The sequence below is a fragment of the Condylura cristata genome, unplaced genomic scaffold (genome assembly GCF_000260355.1).
Source record: "Condylura cristata isolate star-nosed mole 26May11 unplaced genomic scaffold, ConCri1.0 scaffold00001, whole genome shotgun sequence".
NCBI classification, from domain to species: domain Eukaryota; kingdom Metazoa; phylum Chordata; class Mammalia; order Eulipotyphla; family Talpidae; genus Condylura; species Condylura cristata.
In genome coordinates this window covers 31,729,295-31,746,872 of record NW_004567102.1, presented here as the reverse complement: position 1 = coordinate 31,746,872, position 17,578 = coordinate 31,729,295, and the positions used below count along the sequence as shown (strand labels likewise).

General features: G+C 32.9%; 1 protein-coding gene across 1 annotated transcript in view; it reads left to right on the top strand.

The window, feature by feature from the left end:
- Window positions 1-17,578, top strand: part of PHIP (pleckstrin homology domain interacting protein) — a 113,200-nt gene that overhangs the window by 84,839 nt on the left and 10,783 nt on the right. Inside the window, exons 24-34 of the mRNA XM_012730986.1 lie at window positions 647-754; window positions 1,380-1,504; window positions 1,637-1,719; window positions 3,953-4,064; window positions 4,506-4,567; window positions 6,086-6,241; window positions 7,712-7,832; window positions 10,194-10,319; window positions 12,776-12,845; window positions 13,123-13,173; window positions 13,429-13,578. Coding sequence (XP_012586440.1) covers window positions 647-754; window positions 1,380-1,504; window positions 1,637-1,719; window positions 3,953-4,064; window positions 4,506-4,567; window positions 6,086-6,241; window positions 7,712-7,832; window positions 10,194-10,319; window positions 12,776-12,845; window positions 13,123-13,173; window positions 13,429-13,578 — 1,164 coding nt within the window. The remainder of the gene's footprint in view (window positions 1-646; window positions 755-1,379; window positions 1,505-1,636; window positions 1,720-3,952; window positions 4,065-4,505; window positions 4,568-6,085; window positions 6,242-7,711; window positions 7,833-10,193; window positions 10,320-12,775; window positions 12,846-13,122; window positions 13,174-13,428; window positions 13,579-17,578) is intronic.

The following is a 17,578-nucleotide window of genomic DNA, read 5'->3' as shown; positions in this document are numbered from 1 at the left end:
TATAAATGCCAGGGATATCTGGCATGCAGTTGATTAACAGTAATAAATTAGAAATTAAAACAGGTAACTCATTATTCAGCACTGTCACTTTATATAAAGTTTCTCACATCTCAGATAATAATGAATAAAATGAAAGTAAGTAGGATATGGATATACAAAAATGTAACTAAGAACTAAGTAGCATTTTCAACCATTTTTTTTTAAAACATACTATTTTTCAATACTGGAGGAAACACTTTGTGTCATACTTTCTATACTTAAGTATCAATCCTATAGAATAATAGTTAGGAGTTATTTTAAATAAACTTTTTATGCATTTGAGCAAAACACTTGCAGGAAATGTATAGTGAACAGTTAAAGTCGTCTTGATCCCTAGCTGCTTATACATCATATTTTAACTTATTTGGAATCCAAGAATGAAATGATACCAAAGGAGAACTGCTTATTTTATTATATATCCAAAGTGATGTTGTTTGGAACATTTGGTTATGGTTTTAACATTAGGATAGCATGAAGAAAAGAAGTTAAAGATACCAAATACTAGAGTTTATTTTAGTTCAAAGGACATTAAATTTTCTTTGCAGTTTTGCATCTTGGATTAAAGAAAACAGTTAAGTTTTAAGCTGTGACTCTGTTTACTTTTTAGGTTTATTATTTCCGACAAGGACATGAAGCATATGTTGAAATGGCTCGGAAAAATAAAATTTATAGTATCAATCCCAAAAAACAACCATGGCATAAAATGGAATTACGGGTATGGTGTTTATTATTTAATAACCAAAAAGATGCTGTTAGAGGGTATGAAGAAAATTAAATTGAATTCACTGTTTTCATTATAAGAAACTGCTACCATTTTGCCATACAAAATGATATCACATCATTACTTAGTGTACCTGGAACTAGTATAATAGCATTTAGACCTCAATTGAAAAAGAATACTGTATCATGAAGAGAAATTTTTAAAAAGAAGGAATCTGGAGGAGTAGGTGTAGTTTAATTTTTAAGAAACAAGTTAATTCTCTGTTATAGCTTTAAAGTTGGAGATGAAATGTAATTACAGTTGAAAATTGCACAATATTGGTTCCCAAGGTAAGCTTCATATTTCAGAATTCAATGACTATGTATAGATTTATCACTGATTATCCAAAATTATTTAGAGGTCTTTGGGAACTGTTTTGAAGACTTATTTGTGTGAAGTTTTCCCCTTTTTTGAGACTTAATATAATATGTATACTATCAGGTGCACATCTTAAGTACAGAACTAATTGAATTTTTACATACACACACAGTAATCACCGCCATCAATATTCAAATAGTGAAATGTTTTTTTAAATTATGTTTAACACTTTGTGACGGTTTCTTATTTATGTTTTCCTCAGGAACAAGAACTGATGAAAATAGTTGGCATAAAATATGAAGTGGGATTGCCTACCCTTTGCTGCCTTAAACTTGCTTTCTTAGATCCTGATACTGGTAAACTGACTGGTGGATCATTTACCATGAAGTAAGGACTATTGAAAGAGGCAATGGTTTCTTACTATTGTAGATTGTTTTTTCAAGATTTCAAATAAATTTGAACATCTTTAAAATATTATTAGCTATGTGACCTAATCAGTTTGTTTCTATTTGTAATTAGATACCATGATATGCCTGATGTCATAGACTTCCTAGTGTTGAGACAACAATTTGATGACGCAAAATACAGGCGTTGGAACATAGGTGGGTAATTTATTTAGAAATCATCAATTTTCATTTTCTTTAATCTAGTAAGTGACTTTCCACTTTTCATAATATAGAAGAGATAATCAGAAAATCTGATTTCCAATTATAGGAATAGTAATATGCAAAGTAAGATACTTTACTGGGTATTTTTAAACTTTTTTAAGGATGACTTTTTAGTCTAGCTATTTAAAATTCCAAATATGTTCTCACATACATTTAGTAGTTATCTAGAATTGTTTATTGCATTACAGCTGTATTCCATGTTTTTATCCCCAAATACATTAATATTTCAAAATTGACATAAATTTTCCAGTTCAAAATGTTTCAATAATTTAAACTTAAATGTCCAAAATTGATGAGTGAAGAAATAGTTATCTATGTGCTCTATTGATGTGTAAGTAAGTGAAAGGAAAACTAGCTAAAAATTTTGTTACTTTTGCTTATAAGCCTTTAATGCACTTGACTTTTTAAAATTAATTTGTTATATAACTTGATAAGTTTTATTTTTTAAGGAGATGCATCTGCCAGCAAATTGCAGAGTAGATATTTTCAGGAATTGCTGATAACTTAAGCCAAGAAGGGCAAGCACTAGACAAATGAAAGAGGTTTCAGATGGATGTGCATCAGAATTTTCCTAATGAATCTTAGTTTTTCTCTCCTTAAATGTATAGTTTAACATTTTGTTAAAGTTAGTACTAGTTGAGCCTTTATTTATGAAGATACATAAACTACCACCTGCCATTTAAAGTTACATCAGAAGTAATTACTTTAGCTTATTCTCAGAAGTTTAATACTTAACTCTGAGTAGTAGACTCCATTCCTTAACTTCATTATTTTGTAGTATCATTCATTGTGGTAAGGCTCATATTTCTTACTTCTTTCGCTTTAGCCTAATGTCATCTGTCAGGTGGGATCATAAGAAATAGATAGCTTTTTGAACTCATGTTTACTCTAAAGTTTTTGGTGTTGAGAATGCTATTTACTAAATTATAGTCACTTGCACTAAGCTTAGAATATCACTATTGTACATTTGAGAGCAGTGAGATGTTTGCTCTGGGAGTAGATCATGTTTTGTTTTGATCTAGTATTGAACTGCTTAAAATGCTTGAGTCAAAACCTGACTTGATGTATATCCAGTTAAAAAATCTATGTCGCTATGTGCGGTTTATCAACTTATCCCTAATTCCACCTTTTTAACCACAAAATTGATATTATTTTGTTCATCTAACTTTTAATTCGTTTTATCCTGCTTGCCTTTGTAAGTTGAAAACACTTTTTGGTTAAAAAATGAGAACATAAATACTGTTCTCTTCCTTGATTTTAAAGTGAAACTGATTCAGATGAGCTCTAAAATAATTTGTTTGAAGTTATGGATAAGTTATTTAAACTCAAGTCTTTTTTTTTTTTTTTTTAAGATTTATTTATGCACACAAGAACTGGGGTACAGGCCAGAGGTACAGGGAATGAGAGGATTCACCAGAGACAGAGTAGGGAACAGCACAGGCAGATTGAAATAAATTGCTGAGTCAGGGGGCAGTGAGCAAAACAGGAGAGGTCTGCCACACTATGTGGATCACTTTCCTAGCCTGGAATTGAACTCATGCTGCAGTGCCTTTGGATAGCTTGATTGTGCTGTATTCTAACTTATTGCACCACCAGGGAAGGCCCTAAACTGACTACTATGAATGTTAGGAAAGGAAAGCATGGCAAACAGGCAAAGAGGTGGTTTACAGTTTCATATGACACTCAGAAGCTGACAAGATAGTTTGGGGAAAGCAGTTTCAGTAAAATGACAGGAGTTGAATAATTTGGATTAAGGAAAGGGACACAAGGAGAGCTACCCGCTTTACAAAGATTAGTTTTTTTATTTTTATAGGAAAGGAAGACAGGTTGAGTTACTTATTTCTTTTATTTTTAGGCTGGGTTCATAATTTTAAACATGGCTCTTATGATAAACTCAGTTATATTAGTAAAAAGAAAGTAAGAGTAAATTTATTCTTATTGTGATAAAATGTAAGAAATTGTTCTGGAACTAGTAATGTTTAGGTAGGCTTATAAATAATATTTTTCCTCAATAATGCTGAGTTTTACTCCTTTCAGAGTGTGTAGGTAATTTTATATATCTTCTGGTCATACAGGTAGTTATCACAAAGTACACCTAGGGGAAAGGGAGTAACAACAGTAGTAGTAACATTTCAAAGTAATGAGATAGCTTTTGTTCTTAAAACAGGTGACCGTTTCAGGTCAGTGATAGATGATGCCTGGTGGTTTGGAACAATTGAAAGCCAGGAACCTCTTCAACCAGAGTACCCTGACAGTTTGTTTCAGTGCTATAATGTTTGGTAAGGAAATGTTTGGTAATTTTTAGTTCATCCTGACTTGTCTTTCAGTGTTATGCCCATTTATTAATATATTACAAACTTACATTAAACACTGAAGCATTTGTTTTTACAATGTGATTTTATAAAAATTGCAGTACCTTATTTAGATTTTTTTTTTAAAGAATTATTTATGCATCCAACTGGGTATAGACCAGAGACGTGGGGCTGGGGATGAGTGCATTCACTAGAGACAGAGGTGGGGACAGAACAGGCAGATTGATGAAGTACACTGTTGAGGGGAGCAGCAGGTGGGACAGGAAAGCTCTGCTTTGCCATGTGGGTCAGCTCCCTGGTCTGGGATTGAACTTATACTACAGTGGCTGCAGATAACATAGTACTGTGCTTAATCTCCTGTGCCACCATATTTAGATTTTTTTAATATACGGATTTTCCTTCTTTAAGCTGGGACAATGGAGATACAGAAAAGATGAGTCCTTGGGATATGGAGCTTATACCTAATAATGGTAAGTGTGTATGTTAGGCTTTTTATATCTCCATTATGGAATTTCTTACTGCTAAATTGCAGTTGTATAGGACTATATAATGCCTAACTTGTAACATGTGACATGACTTACCTTTTGGTTTTATTTCTCTCCTTAATGAAATTTGAAATTGAATTCATATTGTGAATATGGACAAACAAAGCTAATCAATGTTGAAATGATTGGCATCTTTCTTGAGAAGGATTAGTGGCACTCTTTCATTTTTTCTGACCTACATATATCTACATGTTTGTTGGAGTAATTTTGGCTTTTTATTCTGTTGGATACACATATATATTTACCCAAAGAGTATAATTACATTTTGAGAGAAGGAAGACTTATAATTGTACACAAATAATAGCCTAGTTACTAATATTTCTCATGAACTCTGTGCAAACGAAAAACGACTTGGCAGATTTATAGAAATTTATGTCACCACCTCCTTCCCTCCCCAATGAGTCACTTAGCTAAAATGTTAAAACATTCAGACATGTAGAAAGTATGCTTTCATTATTTAAAAGCAGCAAGCCTAGAAATCTTGCCAGTACTTAAATTCTCTATCCTAACATTTTTTAAAAATTGAAACTTTGAAGTATTTCTGAAAAATATCATTTCTATTTCAGTTGATTTTTTTTTTTTTTAAAGATTTTATTTATTTATTCATACAGAACTGGGGTACAGGCCAGAGGCTCAGGGGCGGTGAGAGGCTTCACCAGAGACAGAGTGGGGAGCAGAACAGGCAGATGGACGAAGTACACTGCTGAGGGGAGCAGCGGGCGGGCCAGGAGAGGTCTGGCTCGCCATGTGGTCTCCTCCGGGGCAGGCGGCAGGCGGGAATCGAACTCATGCGGAAGTGGCTTCAGATTTTCAGTGCTGCGCTTTAACCCGCTGCGCCACCAGGGAGGGCCTGATTTTTTTTTTTTAAGATTTATTTATGTATACAGAACTTGGGTACAGTTCAGAGATGCAGGGGCAGTGAGAGGATTTAACAGAGACGGAGTGGGGAGCAGAACAGGCAGATTGACGTTGTACACTGCTAAGGGGAGCAGTGGGCGGGTCAGGAGAGGTCTGCAATGCCATGTGGATCATCTCACACTGAAGTAGCCATGGCTAGCTTCCCAGTGCTGTGCTTCAACCCATTGCGCCACCAGGTGGGGTCCTGTATATGTTTTTAGTAAATGTAGAGATAAGGAAATGATTCCAAAAACTTAAATTTGCATCATTTTGTGGACATTTTCTTTTACTTGTAACTAATAATAGAGCAAGTTGTTAGCTATGATTTTTAAGTAGTTAAATCCTCCTCTATAGAATTATAAAATTAACATTTTTAAGAAAAAATTTTACTGACTTTTTAAAAACAAGCTTTCTTTTAATAATACTGAGTCTTTACAAAATTACCCTTCAGTTTTATGATAGTATTAGCTGATTTATAAAGTTAACCTAAATATTAGTAAATTACCATGTTTTCACTAAATCAGCTTTTCTTTCTATGTATTTCAGCTGTATTTCCTGAAGAACTTGGTACCAGTGTTCCTTTGACTGATGTTGAATGCAGATCATTAATCTATAAACCTCTTGATGGAGAATGGGGTTCCAATCCCAGGGATGAAGAATGTGAAAGAATTGTAGTTGGAATAAACCAGTTGATGACACTAGGTAAATAAAAATATTAAGATAGAAATATAGAAAAGGCTGGTAGAAGAAAACAGAATAAAGGAAAACTACAATTAAAGTAAAATTTGTTTTACTAGTGTTACAGTTTGTGGTTTTCAAACATTTATTAGTAGAACTCTTTTTAGTGATGTTTTCCACAGGATTCAGATATCTAAAGCAATTATAATTAGAGTTGCTGTGGCAGAATTTCAGAGTGAGGGACCTGTGAAATGCTGTAACTACCTCCAAAAATCTGTGTCCTTCAGAACCTAATATGAAAATCATTGATGTTCAAGAGGACATGATGTGAATTGGAAAAGGAAATTAGAAACCCGAATTATAATTATATGGGTACCAGTGACAGTTTCCCCTTTAATTTCAGGTTTATATACATAAGAGAATATTTATAAGTGGAAACGGGACAGGCTTATAATCTTTCAGGTCTCATTTAGGATTTATTTATTTATTCATAGAAGAACTGGGGTGTGGACCAGAGTTGTGGGAGGTGAGAGGGTTCACCAGAGACAGTAGGGAAGCAGAAAAAGTGGATCTACCGAAATACACTGCCAAAGGCAGCAGCAGTGAGATAGGAGAGGTCTGCCACGCCAAGTGGTTCACTCCCTGGCTGGGGATGAAAGTCAGGCCTTAGCGATGGTAGTGCAAGGAAGGCCCTTGCCTCATTTTAAAAGACAGAGAAATCAGTAACCACAAAATTTGATTTTCAGAACTATGGATTTTCAGAGTAATGTAGTTTGATAGTTTGTAATAAGCCCACTTGTAAGAAATCAGTTTTAGTAAGTCTAGGGAAAAATTAACGTGATTAAGAAGAGTTGGGAGACACATCATGATATTTACATTTGACGTTTTCATAAAAATTGTTTTACAGACATTAAAGTAATGTAAGATCAGAGGTTGTCTTGTACTATATATGAGTGAGCAAATAAGTGGGGTGTGATTTTTAATTAGAATCCAGGTTTTTTTTGCATTATCCGTTTATTTAGGGATTATTGTATCTGTTTCCTCTTCTGTTTTCCTGGTATTTCACTTCAGTAAAGTTGTTAAAAATGAGTTAAAGTGGGTAACTTTTGAGAAAGTCAAAGATTACATTCAAGAATGGTATTTTAGTGTTACTGATAGCATGCCTATCAAAAACATAACATACCCAATTCACCAGATCTTAATTATAGATTCTTGTGTGCGTATGGTTATTAGTAGAACATATTTATATGTCCTCCCTTTTCTTGAAAGGAACCTATAAATGTCTTAGAATATTGCAGTGTACTAGAGACATAATTTAAAATAACTAAATTGTTTTAGCTATTTTAGTATATTTTTTTAATATTTTTTTGAGAGTACACGTAGGTTGATGGTTATGTGAATTTGAAACTTAACTCCATAATTCAAGCAGAATTGTCCATGAAATATTTTCATGCAATTCAAAAATGTATTTATAAATATGTCTGTTTGTTTTAGATATTGCTTCAGCATTTGTGGCCCCTGTGGATCTGCAAGCCTATCCCATGTATTGCACTGTAGTGGCATATCCAACGGATTTAAGTACAATTAAACAAAGACTGGAAAACAGGTTCTACAGGTTAGAGCTATTTGATGTAGCTGCTTCCAAAAGAAAGCTAAATGATCCTTTCGCCCAATTACTGATACCTTTGTTTCTCAAACTTGACTGTTTTTGTGAACCTCTTGGTATCTTGTTAAAATGAAGAATTAGTTCAGTAGGTTTGGAGTAGTATCTGAGGTTCTGCAGTCAACAAGTTCTCAGTGATACTGATGAAACTTACTTATAGACTATACTGGGAATACAATTCTTGGGTACGGTTTTTCTAGTTAATATGAATGGATGTTCACTGTGTTGATACTGTATTTTAAAAGCAGAATAAACTAATTTTTTTTCTGACATAACACATTAAAACATTTGTTCATGGAGTTTTCATAATAGTATCATAAATTGTATAGTTTTTTTATTTTGCTTTCCCCTTTTGAGCAGTTAAGAACAATGAAATTAGAAGAATTTAGATTATTTTTCATAGATGTACATTTCACTTGAAACTACTTAAAAAGCAGACAGTTGCATCCTCTAGTTAGCGGTTTTGATAAGCATTGAAATCTGCTATTGGATAAGCCATGTAAGTTTATTGCCTAACCTGTTCTCCGCTTTAAATGATGAAATCATGCTTTTAGGTTTTATTTTTCTTATGTAACTTAGCAGCCAATGTCACTTTAATTTAAATAATACTGTGTTAAAATTTTTTTCAATAATACTGTGTAGTTTTATTTTTCTTATGTAACTTAGCAGGCCAATGTCACTTTAAATAATACTGTGTTAAAATTTTTTCAATAATACTGTGTAGTTTGCAAAATTCTTCATTGTGAGGGGTAGTCTTATGCCTCCTACCTCTTACAGGTGCCAGTACGTAACCCTGGTTGTGAAAACCAAAATTGGTTTCAGACATTGTCAAATTCCTTGAATTAGTCCTGATTGATATCACAGGAATAAAGAAAACTAAGATATCATGTTCTAGATTCTGAAGAGTTTTCTGTTCTTACTGCAATCTTCATTTGCTACTTTATCGAAAGAGAAGACATGAGAAGAAAATCATCTTTTATATGTAGGCCTCTCAGCCATCTCACCATCAAATCATACTTCTTTAAATCTTTTTCAACACCATGTGAAAAAAAGTGAGAGAAAATGAAGAAAAATCTTTGACTATATCCATCTTTATCACTAGACACATAAATTGCTAAGCCGTAGGTGTTTAGTTGACTTAGGGCTTCAGATATGGCACAGATTTGGAGAGAATACCGGGAGAGAAAGAGTAGTTGTGGGACTACGGCAAGACAGACAAGTATATGGCTTCTTCATTATTGTTAATACACTTTCTCACAAAAGTACTGCTCAACATAATTGCTGAAGCGAACTCTGTTTGAAGAGTACATTATAATTTAAATATATTTTTTAATACTAGCTTAGTAACCATTTGGGAAAAGTATCTTTTGGAATTTTTTTTTTACATAAATTAGAAATATTTTCAAACTAATAAGATAGCTGTACATTTGGGCAATGTTCTTATTACTTATAATGATGTTTAATTCACTGTTTAAACATCAGACTGCTTCAGTTTTTTATTTTCCTCCATGTCAATTCTAGTTCAGTCACTTGCTAAACTTCTATCAGCTTGCCCTGCTGGTATTAACATAATGACTATTTTAGGTACAGTTTTCTGTAATTCCCATGAAGATGCTGATTCTATTACAGGAATAAACTTTCTAAATGCTATTTTGAAATGTACAGATGTTTCTAAAGATTTCTATATCCACAGTTATATATCATTTTTATTTCCATACTACTGTACTTCTTTGTGTTCACAAATCAGTAAGATTTATATACTAAATATTTTCTTATTGTATGTGGGGTCACATATCAAGTAATATCTGGAAATTGCATGGATTTTTCTCTACTACAGAAATAAAATCTAAAACAAAATTTATTGTTGTATTAGTAATTCAAAAGCAGTTTTCATTTAGCTAGGTTTCTAAGTAAACATCTTTATATTTTAAAAGCAGGCTATCAGCATTTTATTTTGACATGACATTTGATTACCAGTAATATTTAGATTTAAATTGTTTCTCTTTCTTATGTAAAGTTACATGCTTATTACCAAAATTTGACCCCATACAAAAAGTACAGTAAAATTAATATGGTATGTATAAGACATTTTATATGCAAATGCAGAGGTAATGTTGCTGTTCTTCCTCCCTGCCCCCAACACAAATGAGATTATAGTTTTCTGAAAATAGCTTTTTAAAGTATGAGTTTTATGATTTACTTAAGATTATAATGGAGAAGATAGAATGCCTTGTCTTTAAATTCTGTACACATTCTTTGAATATTATGAGGTTAAGACTTGTGTGTGTGGTTTTTTTGTTTGTTTGTTTACAGGCGTGTTTCTTCCCTGATGTGGGAAATTCGATACATAGAACATAATACACGAACATTTAATGAACCTGGAAGCCCTATTGTGAAATCTGCTAAATTTGTTACTGATCTTCTTCTGCATTTTATAAAGTAAGTTATTTTATCCACACTTAATCATAACTACATTAATAATCGCAGTGTGTTTATAAATTGTAAAAGTTGTCTTCATTGTAGTCCAGAGTTAACAAAAATAAATGGATCTTTCTCAATCCAACTATTAGTCATTAACAATAAACATATATTGAATTATAACATTTGCCTAAGTTTATTCTGATGTGCCAAATAACAGCGTTCGTTGCAGGTGGGTGAGATCATTATCTAGGATTTATAGTTTGAATCTTTTAGAAATTAACATATCTGATTTTCACAGTAAATGAATGAACTTGTCATGTTAACATTATATTGTTTCAGTCAAGTTTATGAGTAAGTATTTAAGTAGTCCAGCAGGTAACTAAAACTAACTTTCAAGAACTTCCTTAAAATCACTTCCCTCTTCATCCATTGATTTTACCTAGAATTATAGCTATTAATTTAAAACAGCTGTACTTTTATTTCCGTACAAAGTTTTATATAGCCACAGAATGAATTGAAACATTTAAAATGAAGCCAAAGGAATGAATCATGATTTGTGTAAAGTTTGAATAATTTTCTCTAGTTTAGAAGCAATAATGTATTTTATAATTTTATATTTATATATGCAGATGCTATCAGTTTTCATTTTTATATGAAGGAAGTTTTGAAATTTTTTTTTCTTAAATGTCTCCAGATTCATTCTCATTACCCAGCATAATCATAGGGTTTCTTTTCTGAATGTTGGTGTATTTTGCCAAGGAGTATTGGTGATTTCAATTAAAAAAGAATTAGTAGGGCTAACTTTATACCCTTTCTGTATTTATTCTTTAAAGATATCTGTTGCCCTCTAATTAGTTTTTTGACGACTATTGTTATGCTTTTGCTTTCTTTGAGGAAATTTAACAGTGTGGAATTAGTCATTCTTTGAAGACTTTTAAAAATTTGAGTATAATTATTGTATTTTAATAAAGTTTTTTGTCTTTGATGCTAAGTGTTAGAGGTATGTGTATGTGTATATGCATGTGCTTTTCCAGAAACACAAACCTGTAGATACTGTAAATGCATATTTTAATAACATAATTTAGATGAAATTCTTCTTCTTACAATTTAAAATGTTTTACATTTGGTTACTATAAAGCATTTGTATTTTATATACTGAGAAATAAATCCTTGGTATTATTTAGAGGTACATAGTTTGCTAAAAACCATTTTAGCTAACAGTATGTCTTGAAATGCTAGGTATGTCTTGACATTTTTACTAATGTAATTTTTAGTTGAGCTGTTTAGCAGTATTTTAATCGAGACATACAGAGTAGTATAATAAATAGTTGGAGATAAAATTTATAGTTATCCTCTTAACTACAATTTTATAGGCTAGATAAATCTGTAAGTAATTTAAGAAGAAAGTAGTAAGAGTATATAAAAGTTTACCTGAGAGATGATAGAGGTTATCATCTAGCTGTAGGGGGGAGCTTAAGGCACAGGGGAGAAAAGAAGTATGTTAAAAGATACTATGGACAAAGAAGATAATGACAGATGTACAGAAAGTTCAGTGAAAGAAAGGCAGCCCAAGGATAGGGAGAAACATTAGGTAGGAAAGTAGAGGTTTTACGGGAATTGAATCTTTTAAATAGGGTGAAGTTGGTGGATTAGAAGAAATAATAGGATACAATGCTTAAACTCAGGTTTGGATTAGGAAGTATTTTAACATTGAGAGTAATATGATGTATACTTTGCTTTAAAATATTTGATTGTAGTATCTAACAATAATTGGTGGGGAAGAGGAAAAAAAGCATAAATAGTACATTGATTGTTACAGCTGTCAAATAAGTTCAGTGAGCAAGAGGCCAGTGTCAAGATATTTTGAAGGTAGGTCAGTAATTGGGTTTTACAAGGAAGAAGCAAGCGAAAGAATAACGAAAAAGCAGTCATTACTGTGAGAATGATGATGTTTAAAAAATTAGAAATGGGAAAGTGGGTAGCAAAATTAGGTTTAAACGCATAGAATTTTAAATAATGGTAGACTCAGAAAAATCAGGAACTTGGATTTAATTTATAAACTGTAGATGTGTAAGATTACCAGAGCACAGGAGGGTATAGTGTTGAGAGAAAATAAGGACAAAATAATGTATAGTGTGGGGAGAAAATTCTTGCTATCTGCAAGAATGATAGAAAGAGGAATTAGAAAATAAAAGATACATTAGCTTTCCCTTACAGTCTGAGGAATGAAAGAAGGCCACATTCCATGTTTAGTAGTTACTTGAGCAAAGAATGAGAGGTGAGAATTGTATTTTATGTTAATGTAATAGGACATATAGTAGAGGCTTTCCATAGAGTGGAGGATTTTTGCATGTTTTGGCATGAATGGAAGAAGAAAGCCTTTTCCATTGAATTTTATCTTAAAATCTGGCTTTACCAAAAGGAAAAATACTCATTCATAGTCATACATATGCTAACATTTCCTTGTTATTTAGGGATCAGACCTGTTATAATATAATTCCGCTCTACAATTCAATGAAGAAGAAAGTTCTGTCTGACTCTGAGGTACTTAATATTTCATTACTGACAAATTGTTGTTCTTCTGTATAGTAAAAAAATACTGTTTCCAGATAAAAGTGTTTTTGTTTAATGTTGAAGTTAACTTTAAAAGCTTCAAATTTTTCTTGTTTCAAAATTTTTCTAAATTTATGTTGTTTAATTGTGAGGGGGGTGGGAAGATATTTTAATGAATCTGTAGCATTAAGATATAAGTGTAAAGAAGATGATTCATATTTAAACACCTACAGAATATAATGAGATCTGATAAATTTTTGCTTTAAAGGAAGAAGAAAAAGATGCTGATGTGCCAGGAACTTCTACCCGAAAGAGGAAGGTAATATAATTTTTGATTTAGCAAAAGTACTTTAAGTGAATTTAAATGTATTATGAGCATTTTTGTACTCTTAGTATTTTAAGCAATAACTTAAGCTTTAGTTCCAAATCAATTTTTATCACAGAATGTTTGACTTTGAGAGCTAGGTGTATGATGCTTTCTTATATCTGAAAGTACTATATCTGAGAAAGCATTAAAAATATAACTTTTATTGTAAAAGGTTTTAATGAAATACTTCCAATATTTTTATGTTAGGACCATCAGCCTAGAAGAAGATTACGTAACAGAGCTCAGTCTTACGATATTCAAGCATGGAAGAAACAATGTCAGGAATTGTTAAATCTCATATTTCAGTGTGAAGACTCTGAACCTTTCCGCCAGCCAGTAGATTTACTTGAATATCCAGTAAGTATTTTTGGAAGTGCTTCTTGACTTGTCCATTTGCTATATATCTTATAAAATGCAATTTGATACTTATCTTTTCTGATTATATCTACTTTTTTCATTATTTAATATACTCATCCTTTTGGAGCACTTTTAATGTACTCATCATTATACGGAGTACCTAAGTTGAAGAGCAGGGTACATTTAAAAAAAAACCCTAAACTAAGACTCCACAGAATTGGGTGATGATCCTTGCTTTACCTCTTATCAGTTGTACAACTTTGAACAAGTACATAGTTTTCTGATTTCTCTCTCTACCCCCCTCTTCCACTCCTTTCCTTCCTCTGATCCCTCTTCTTTTCTTTTTTTCCCACATACTTCTTTTTGGCAATTATGAAACTAAGGATAATATTCAGTTAAGCAACCTTTACAGAATCATAGAGATGGAATGAGAATACATTAAAATAATTTTAAACTGAAGCACTATATACAAACAATGATACTATCTATATTTAAGTTATGCTAATTTATGGTCTTTATAAAAATCTGGTAAAATATTTGAAGAAATATGAGTTGAGGTATGTACTTTTACGTGAGGTGTTAGCAATCTAAATATAACAGTGGTATTTTTTTTTCATTTCTTTATTACATCATTTATTAAAGGTTGTACAGCTCATTTGTGGTTATGAATGAATAAAAATAAAATTTAAATATTTTATAACAACTCATGATCCAGTCAGGTGTGGTATTATTTAACTTCATCTGTTTTTGTGCAAGTGACCTAACTTGCTATGATGAAAATACAAGTATTTCATCAGTAGAAAAATATCATAAAATGACTTTTTCTTGTCATTTTATAATCAAGAAACATGAAATCTTAAATGTAGAAGATAAACTTTTTAATTTCATTGATGTGATAAACTGAGTTAATTTGAACCATACCTTCTTAAAAACCTTAGAACTGTCATTTCTTTATTTGAAACCTGTATGTTTCCATTTGTTTCTTGAAAATCAAATCTGTGTTTTAGAGAAATAACTTCTAATTGTCCAGTGCTTACAAGACTTTCCTAGAAGAGTGGAAATCAGCTTAATGACTGAATTCTAAAGGTGCAATTATTAACTATGCAGAGACTGATGAGGCCATGTAAGCTACAACAAGAAGGAAATTGGAATTGAGATATACCACCATACCTTCAATGAAGAGATCAGAATAATTTCTTCCAGAGGGGAAAATATCTCATTTTCTTCTGTGTGGCACAAGAAACTATTTTTCTCAGATTGTACTATGTGTAGATTTAGAGCGTAATATACACTACTCTTGTGGTATAAACACTTGTCAGGAGAAAAATCCAATCCATACTGAAAATGAATTAATACCAAAAAACCCACAAAATAAATGAGTGATCTATCTTATATATGACAACAGAAACATCCTAACCCCAGAAACTCGAGATAATACATTATTCTGAAATACTTCATCAAATCTAATCCTTCATCAAATCCAAAGCATCATTTGTTGTAAGACAACATATACTAACAAAAAGGGAGAAATTACTTAGCAGTTTTTGATGTGGTTTGGTTAGAAAGAGGAAAAGAAAGCCTCTTTCAGGGGGAAAGGTAGTGACATTTTTGGAAATTTAAAATTAATAGATCTTCTGGAAATGAAATATAAAATCATTGAAATTAAATAATTTGGACCACTTAAGTAATTCTTTTTAAAAAAGAATTGGTATGTAGACATAAACTTTCTTGGATGCCACACACAGACAAAGAAATGACTCTAAAAGAAAACAGAGGAAGGGTCAGGGAACATAAAGATAAAAAGTGATTGCAGAGATTCATTTACTTAATTTGAACTAATTAATTGCTGAAGCTAGTATATTTTGATAATTACATATGTTATTAAATACTTGAGCTTGACCTGAAAATTGAGTGCAACTAACCATGATGCTGCACACAGCCACAGTGCCACAAATATAGTGAATATACTAAGTTACACTGTAAACACAGTAGATGTCATTTGTATTACCATGAGAAAAATAAGGAATGTCAAGAGACTTAGGAATTTTATAGAAGGGTAAAAGATGATTGGTCTGAAAGCTAAGCTCTACATAAACAGCATCATGCTGAGAAAATTTAAAGTTACAAAGATAAAGAGGGCCAATCCAAAGCTAAAGTATTTTCCAATATGATTAAACAAAAATCAAGAGAGAAAGCAGGAAAAGGGAAAATCCCTCTGCCCAAAATTCATGCCCAGGGAGAAACAGAGGCATTAAGTTATTTGAACTTTAGGTTTATATAAAGGACCTTGTAACATATCCTGAACTGAAAGCTGTCTGTTGCCCACCAATAATTGATGTAAAGAATCCTTCATCTCTATTGTTTACAACTGTAGGTTTTATTTATCAAAGGTATTGTCATTAAAGAGAATATGAGAAGTTGAGCCTTGTGACACAAGGAGTCAAAGTTAGTGGTAAAATATGTCCAGGTAACCAACAATTCTGAAAATGATGGATGCATAAATGCAGGTTAAATGACAGCAATTTATGTCAGAAAATCTTCAAACTCACTAATAGTACATTTCTGAAAAACCATGAATTAAAGAAGTCTCACAGGCAAAAAAATACTTTGATCTTAGTGAAAATGAATGCATTATCAATTTCTGGAAGATAGCTAAAGTAGTACAGGGAAATTTATAGTATTAAATAATATATTAGAGGCCCTCCCTGGTGGCGCAGCGGGTTAAAGCACAGCACTGAGAAGCTTAAGCCGCTTCCGCATGAGTCCGATCCCGCCTGCCCCGGAGTTGACCACATGGCCCAGCGGACCTCTCCTGGCCCTCAGGCTGCTCCCCTCAGCAGTGTACTTCATCGATCTGCCTGTTCTGCTCCCCACTCTGTCTCTGGTGAAGCCTCTCACCCTCCGCATCTCTGGCCTGTACCCCAGTTCTGTACAAATAAATAAATAAATCTTTAAAAAAAAAAAATAATATATTAGAAGTCAAAGGAAGGAAAAGTCTCAAATCAAATCTAGGCGCTATCCCCAAAGAGCCTAGAAAAAATATAATTAACAAAATTAAACAGAAGAAATAAAGAAGTCAGTGAAGATACAAATTGCTAATTATCAGGAACATAATAGCAACTTACCATAGGCCTTGCAAGTACCAAAATATCCTAAAGGACTATTACAAACAACTCTATAGTCAGAACTATGGTAAAATGTACCAATTCTTAAAGTACAGTGCTGACACAACTTACTGTGAAATACATCATTTGAATAGCCCAATAGCTAGTAAGGGAACTTAATTTGTAATGAAAAGCTTTCATAAAAAATTTCTAGGGCGCTCCCTGGTGGCAGAGTGGGTTAGGATGCAGCTACTTCAGTGCGAGTTCCCACACCAGTCCCAGAAGGGAACTGCATGGCACAGCAGACCCTCTTCTGTCTCCCCTGCTGTTCCCCTCAGCAGTGTACTTTATCCATCTGCCTGTTCTGCTCCCTGTTCTGTCTCTGGTGAATCCTCTCACTTCCCTGTACCTCTGGTCTGTACCCCAGTTCTGTATGCATAAATAAATCTTTTTTAAAAAATTCTAGGCTCTCCCTGGTACCACAACAGGTTAAAACACAGTACCAAGAACACTGTAGCACAAGTTTTATCCTTGGCCAGGGAGATGACCCACATGGCACAGAAGACCTCCTGTCCTGCTCCCTGCTCCCCATTCTGTCTCTGCTGAATGTTCTCACCTCTGCGTCTCTGGCCTGTATCTCAGTTCTTATATGCCTAGATAAATAAAATCTTTTAAAAAAAATTCTAAAGTCCAGATGTCTTCACGGGAAATTTTTGTCCAATGTTTAAAGAATACAAATCTTGGTGGCCCTCCCTGGTGGCACAGCAGGTTAAAGCACTGCACTAAGAAGCTTAAGTCAATTCCGCATGAGTTCGATCCCCGCCCGCCCCGGAGGTGACCACATGGCTCGGCAGACCTCTCCTGACCTGCCTGCTGCTCCCCTCAGCAGTGTACTT